Here is a 7,266-nt window from a genome sequence, read left to right as displayed (position 1 = left end):
TCATTGCACATTGACGTAGGGAATGATTCGTTGTCTTAGTACTTGGTTTTTGGTGTCCACGATTCTGATGGGAACTTCCTCGTACTTCAGCTCTTCTCCCAAGTTACTTTCGATTATGAGCGGTTCTACTTCCAACACGTGGCTTGGATCCGAGATGTATTTCCGTAATTGGGACACGTGGAAAACATTGTGAATTCTAGACATGTTTGGTGGCAGTGCCAATCTGTATGCCAGTGTGCCCACTTTTTCCAAAATTTCAAAGGGTTCCACATAACGGGGGTTCAGCTTCATAGCTTTACTGAATCGGACAACTCCTCTCATAGGCGAGACTTTCACATAAGCCTTCTCGCCCACGTTGAACTCTACCGGCCTTCTTTTAAGATCTGCCCAGCTCATCTGTCGGTCTTGAGCTGCTTTAAGCTTTTCTCGGACAATTTTAACTTTACATCTGTACAAGATCGGGTCCCACCACGGCTTTCTCTCCCACTTCATCCCAATAATGTTGTGATCGACATTTCCTTCCATAAAGGGCTTCGTATGGAGCCATTCCAATGCTGCTGTGATAGCTGTTGTTGTATGCAAACTCAATTAAGGGCAAATGAGTGCTCCATGTGCTACTGAATTCAAGGGCGTATGCTCGCAGCATATCTTCTAAGGTTTGTATGGTTCTCTTAGTTTGCCCATCGATTTGAGGATGATAAGCTATACTTAGGGTTACTTTCGTTCCCATGGCCTCTTGAAAGCTCTTCCAAAAGCTCGAAACGAACCTCGGATCTTTATCAGATAAGATGCTCACTGACACACCATGTAGCCTCACAATGTTGTCCATGTACAATGAAGCCAACTTGTCGAGATTGTAATTCATGTGGACGGGTAGGAAGTGTGCAGTCTTCGTGAGTCTATCTACGATCACCCATATACTGTCATGGCTTTGCCTTGACTTCGGCAATCCTACCACAAAGTCCATGGAATATGCTCCTATTTTCATTCGGGAATTTCCAAAAGTTGCAGTAATCCTCCAAAATGCTGGTGTTCTGCTTTGACCTGCAGACATACCTGGCATCTGGAGACGAATTCGGCTACATCCTTTTTCATTCCATTCCACCAAAAATTCCTCTTAAGGTCTTTGTACATTTTTGTACTTCCTGGATGGACTGAAAATTTGGACTTGTGTGCTTCTGATAGTATTTCTTGGCGAAGGTTATCGTTGTCTGGTACACACAGTCGTCCTTTCATCCATAGGACTCCTTTTTCGTCAATTTATAGATCTTTAGACTTCCCGCTTTCAGCTTATCCCTTTAGTTTCTTTAACTCGGGGTCTCGGTCCTGATTTAACTTGACAGTCTCTTGCAGACATGGCCGAGCGGAGAGTGAAGCTAGAGTGATCTTGCCTCCATTTTTCCGACTCAGATCATCGGCCACTTTTTTCGCTTTACCTGGATGATAACTTATAGTCAAGTCGTAATCCTTCAGTAGTTCGATCCATCGCCTTTGCCTCATGTTTAGTTCTTTTTGGGTGAACAAATACTTGAGGCTCTGATGATCTGTGAAAATTTCACACTAGGTGCCATAGAGATAGTGCCTCCAAAATTTTAAGGCAAAGACCACTGCTGCTAGCTCAAGATCATGCGTAGGGTAGTTCTTTTCATGTGGTTTCAATTGCCTTGATGAGTAGGCGATCACTCTTCCCTCTTGCATGAGTACACATCCAGACCTTCCTTAGATGCGTCACTGTAGATGGTGAATTCCTTATCTTCAGTGGGTAAAATTAGCACTGGCGTGGATGCGAGCTTTTCTTTCAATGTCTGAAAAATTTTCTCACAACCTTCGTTTCAGATGAACTTGGAATTCTTCTGAGTGAGTTTAGTCAATAGTATGGCGATTGAAGAAAAACCTTCGACAAATTTTCTGTAATAACCTGCTAGTCCAAGAAAGCTCCTGATGTCTGTGACGTTCTTAGGTTTTGGCCACTCTGTAATTGCCTCGACTTTCTTTGGGTCCATTGATTCTCCTGCTTCAGAGATCACATGTCCTAAAAAGAATACACTTTTCAGCCAGAACTCACATTTCTTAAACTTAGCATAGAGCTTCTTCTCTCTCAGAATCTGTAGTGCAAGGCGGAGGTGTTCTTCATGATCTTTCTCGTTGGAAGAATAGATGAGGATGTCTTCAATAAACACCACTATGAATCGGTCCATGAATGGTTTGAATACTCTGTTCATAAGGTACATGAAGGCTGCAGGCGCATTGGTCAGCCCAAAAGGCATCACTGTGAACTCATAATGCTCATATCTTGTCCGAAAAGCTGTTTTGGGGATATCTTCAGCCCTGACCTTCAGTTGGTGGTAACCAGTCCTCATATCCAATTTAGAAAAGACTGCGGCTCCCTTCAGCTGATCAAATAGGTCGTCTATCCTCGGTAGAGGGTACTTGTTCTTGATAGTGATTTTGTTCAGTTCTCTATAGTCGATGAATAATATCATACTCCCATCTTTCTTCTTTACAAAGAGTACTGGAGCTCCTCATGGGTACACACTTGGTCGAACTTGCTTTTTGTCCAGCAATTCTTGGAATTGTTCCTTTAACTCCTTGAGTTCAGCTGACGCCATCCTGTAAGCTGCTTTCGAAATTGGTGCTGCACCAGGAACCAGATTAATTTCGAACTCAACTTCGCGATCCTGGACTGTCCCTGGGAGTTCTTCTGGAAAAACATCCGAGAACTCACATACTATTGGGATGTCTTCTATCCTCAGTTCCACTTCTCCTTGCACTTCGCTGATCATCGCTAGGTAGATGTCTTCTCCGGATTTCATGGCCTTCCATGCTTGGGAAGCGGAAAGGAGTGATTTCCGTTCCTTGGATTTACCATGATACGCGATCTATTTCTGATTTGGGTTTCGGAGCTTAACTCTTTTCCCTTTACAGTCCTTTATTGCATTGTTTTTGGCTAACCATCCATCTCTAAAATGAAGTCGAAGTCGACCATAAATAATTGTATCAAGTCGGCATTGAAAGTCTGATTAGCGATACTGATCTTACAATCCCTGTGAATTTCATGAGTTTCGATGGTCTTACTTGTAGGTGTGCTATTCGAAAAGGCCCAGCTAGTGACTCGGGTTTAAGTCATAATTTCTTAGCAAACCTCTTAGACACAAAAGAGTGTGTAGCACCACAGTCAAACAATGTATAAGCATGTACTTTTTGAATTAAGATGGTACCTGATACGACTTCATTGGCGTCGTCCGCCTCTTCTTGATTCATTGCGAACACCCTGGCGTTAGGCTTGTTCTCCCGTGGTTTATTGGCATTCACCCCTGCGTTTGACCCGTCTCCTTTACCCGGTCCAGTTGTTCTATTGGTGCCGTCTGGACAATCTGCCATACGGTGTCCTGGTTTTCCGCATCCAAAGCAGACGCCGTTCGCTCTACGACATTATCCCAGGTGTCGTAAGTGGCAAGTTGGGCAAGGCTTAATAGCTTGGTAGCTTGAGGTAGGCGAAGGCCCTTTAGATGGTCTACCGGACTGGTTAGGCTTCTTGAAAGTCTGACTGCTATGAGAGAACTGATTATTTATAGGCCTTTTGTTCTTATTTTCCTTTTCCTTGCGCTGGATGTCAGTTTCAGCTCGGATAGCTGCGCCCATCAGGTCTGAAAAATTCGCAGGTTGGTAGACTGCTAGAGCTGATTGGATCCTGATGTTCAACCCCTTCTTAGAGCGGTGCAATTTCAAAACTTTGTCCGCCATAATTGTCGGAGCATATGATCCAAGGGCGTTAAACTGAGATGTATACTCCACTACTGACATATCTGGGGCTTGAGTGAGATTTTCAAACTCACTCAACTTCTACAATCTGACTTCTGTCGGATAGTACTATTTCAAAAATGTTTCTCGGAAGTTTTGCCACGTGACTGGTCCAGTAGCGGTCATGGCTGGCGAGACTGCTTCCCACCACTTAGCTGCTTTGTCTTCCAAGAAAGGCACAATCACATCAACTTTGAGTGTCTCAGGAACTTCCCATAGCCTCAACTGAGTCTCGATACTCTTTAGCCAACTCTGGCCAACTTCAGGATCGGCGTCCCCTCTGAATGTAGGACACCTGTTCTTACGGAGGGACTCGTAATTAAATTTGATTCATTAGGTGGTGGTGGTGGTGGTGGAGGTGGTTGATTGGCGTTCGAGTTTTCCAACCCTTGCAGTGTTGTCGCCACTATAGTGGCTATGGACATGAGATCAGCTCGGCTTAGGTTGACTGCAGGCGGCGGTCCATTCTCCTGTTTGCCTTCGCGGTTGGTATTAGCATAACGCGGGTTGCGGTTCTGTTTCGGGGGTCTGCCGGCCATTTCCTACAATTGCAAGTTTTAAGAATTTGTAGTACAAGTAGAGTTCATGCAATGGATTGTGTGGAATTAAATTGAAATCAATGAAACAAATAAAATATTTTATTGATTTCTCAAAAGAAAAATGAACATGACCAATCTAAAGAGAATAAATAAATGTACTGAATTTTTTTTAAAAAAAAACGTAGCAACAATGGAAATAAACTACTAAGAATGGTCCACTAAAACGCACTATTCTACTATCTCTCCATCTCCAATGGCCTCTATCGGCTCCACCTCTATCTCTACGGGTTCTTCCTCCTCCGGTTCTTCCTTCGGCTCCTCTTCCTGACGAAGCTCTACCATATGAGTAAGCTGGGCATTCTCTTCAGTAAGCTATGCCACATGCGTCTTCAACCCTTGAATATCTGTCTCTGCCTCGTCCAACAGACCACTGGCATGCTGTTGGCGCTGCTCATGCTCTGTCTTCCTCTGTTTGCCCTGGATCTTCAGAGTGTCAACCTTCTGAGTCAGACGGTGGGTCACACTTGTAAGGCTGTTCATAGCGTCACAAGAATTCTCCAGTCTCTTCTTGCCTCTGGCACTTTGCTGCCTCTCTTCCTCCAATTCTTTACGGTACCGCTCTATATCTTCTCGCAGCTTTCCCTCTATATACAGGCTCTGCTCTATGACCTCCCTCAGGTCCATGTTGTCTCCTTTCACCAGCTCTCCCTGATAGATCGCCTTGTTGAGCTGGACTTGTATCTCCTCCTTTTCTGTGGTTAGGGTCTTAATCTCTCGCCTCCTCTCCCCTAGTCTGGCTCTAATTCGTTTCATCTGGCGCGACTGATTATCAAGGGCAAGCTGCTTTATATGGATGGCAGCTTGGGCACGAGTGCTGAACTGCAGGGGATTTGATAGAGCCATTTCCTGAAATAAAGAAAAAAATAAATGCTCAGAATATCATAAATATGACAAAATATAAATATAGAGTCAAGTACATGAAAAAAAAATTTCGAAAATTTCCAAAAATGAAAAGTTTTGAGATAGGCATATGGATTCGAAGCATGTGTCGAGAGGATTCCAGAACAGTTGACGGAACTGAATTCGAAATTTCCTACGAAAAGTTGTAGGGGTTATGAAACTTTCTTAAAACAGTAAAAACGCGGTTTCGGAGGCCTAAACGAAGAAATTCGGCGATTTCGACCCCTACCTCACGACGAAGTGGTGATTTTCGCTCGTTTGGCCGTTTCAGAGGGGATAGCGTCGGCCTCGAGTAAAAATTTCACGGAATTTTTTTTTTTTTTTTTTTCCCAACTGGATTATAAACTTGGAGGCTCTTATACCACTTAAATCTCACGCCCCGAAACTCAAGGTTGACACCGGCGTTGTTTAACAATCACACAATCGAAAACAACCAGCCTCGTAGCACAGTATAAACCGTAACCAGTTTATATATCATAATTCAATGAAATAAAAATTGTTTTTACAACTCTCAATAAAACCAAAAAAAACGACATAGTCTAATGCGGAAAAATAAAACTGAATAATCATAATAAACTTGAAACTTATTCTAAATTCTTGAACATTCACCATCCCCATAATTGTTCAGACTTTTCCTCCTCGAGTTCCTCTTCAGGCTTATATGGGAAATGTTATCAGGGGGTGAGTATTTTGAGAAATACTCAGCAAGTGGGGGTGTATCGAGCACACATAAAAATATTTACTCTATTTTCGAAAACAACACATAAATACATCATGTTTTTCGTAACGTAACATCATATTAATATAATAACAACACTGCGATTTTTTTCCACCTTCTGTGGTTTACTGATATCAGTCCCTAAGTTTTAATCCTTTAAGGGAGCGAGGCCATAAAACGGTTCTATCCCACCGTGAAGGACCATATGTTGGAATTACACCCATTTTCAGGGAATCATCACAGTTCCAACACGTAAACGTACCAAAATTTAAAAACGTAGAGACAAAACGACGGTGCTCTATCGAATTTTCAAAAAAACGAACAAATGCATAAACCGAAAATTTAACCACTTAAAACAACCCACTTACCTTAGATCTTGCTGAAAAAAACGTGAAAGAAAAGGGGTTTCTTGCACTTGAATTTTCGAAATTCCTACTTCGGCGGCTGGACTGCAACAGCGCTTCGCTACTCGGCACACTAAGAGAGCAAGCTCTCGAAAATCCTAGGGAGACTAGGGAGAAAAAAACTCGAAAATATGGTGAGTTTTGAGGTGTGATTTTCGAGTTCCAAGGCCCTTCTATTTATAGGGGTTGGCTGCTATCTTGATCGTGTATTATCCGCGCGTTTGAACTTGAATCAAATCTTCATCTAGAATCGTGATCTATCCGTGATCTTGGGTGATATCCGAAATCTACATCTTACTCTAAAGAATATTTCGAAAATTATACCCTAAAATATCAATAATTTCGAAATTTAGGGCATCATATTATCCTTTGCTTGATTTTATCCTGGTATCTCAATATTATCTCAAATCTTAGATCTTTGTCTGCTCACAAGTTCGAAAATATATACACGATACTATCTTAATCTTGAGTTCAAAAAAAAATATTACAACAAATAAAACTATCCATTCAACATTTAGAAAATCTTGGAAATCTTATATCCTATAATGAGATAGATATCTGACGATTGCGAAAAATCCTAGCACTCNGTCCGTGTTTGAAAATAACGATTCAAGCAAAGACTTTTAAGGACCTCGGGCTTGAAATTGAGAAAATTAAGGTTACCATTATGAGTTTACTGCATGACAAAAATGAGTTGAGCGAAGCTAGGGATCATCTTCAAGTGGAAGTGGGACAACTCCTTTTTGACACGAAATTTGCAGAAAAAGAAACTCAAATATTACAAATAGGAGCTACAAGAGTTACAAAAATATGGCCAACAATGTTAGCCACCGCTGAAGTGTGG

At 42.1% G+C, this 7,266-nt stretch overlaps 1 protein-coding gene across 1 annotated transcript; it reads right to left on the bottom strand.

Moving 5' to 3' along the window:
• LOC140960975 (uncharacterized) lies at window positions 1–525 on the bottom strand. Its single transcript, XM_073419302.1, has one exon. It carries the CDS (start codon window positions 523–525, stop codon window positions 1–3), a length of 525 nt encoding a protein of 174 aa, XP_073275403.1.
• Between the last annotated feature and the right edge of the window lie 6,741 nt (window positions 526–7,266).

This window comes from Primulina huaijiensis, chromosome 16 (assembly GCF_012295235.1).
Source record: "Primulina huaijiensis isolate GDHJ02 chromosome 16, ASM1229523v2, whole genome shotgun sequence".
In the NCBI taxonomy this organism is placed as follows: domain Eukaryota; kingdom Viridiplantae; phylum Streptophyta; class Magnoliopsida; order Lamiales; family Gesneriaceae; genus Primulina; species Primulina huaijiensis.
The sequence above is the reverse complement of the archived record's forward strand: the minus strand, read 5'-3'. Positions and strand labels throughout refer to the sequence as shown.

Excerpts from the sequence above, each read along its gene's own strand:
- LOC140960975 (XM_073419302.1), bottom strand. The coding sequence starts at position 525 with ATGGAAGGAAATGTCGATCACAACATTATTGGGATGAAGTGGGAGAGA.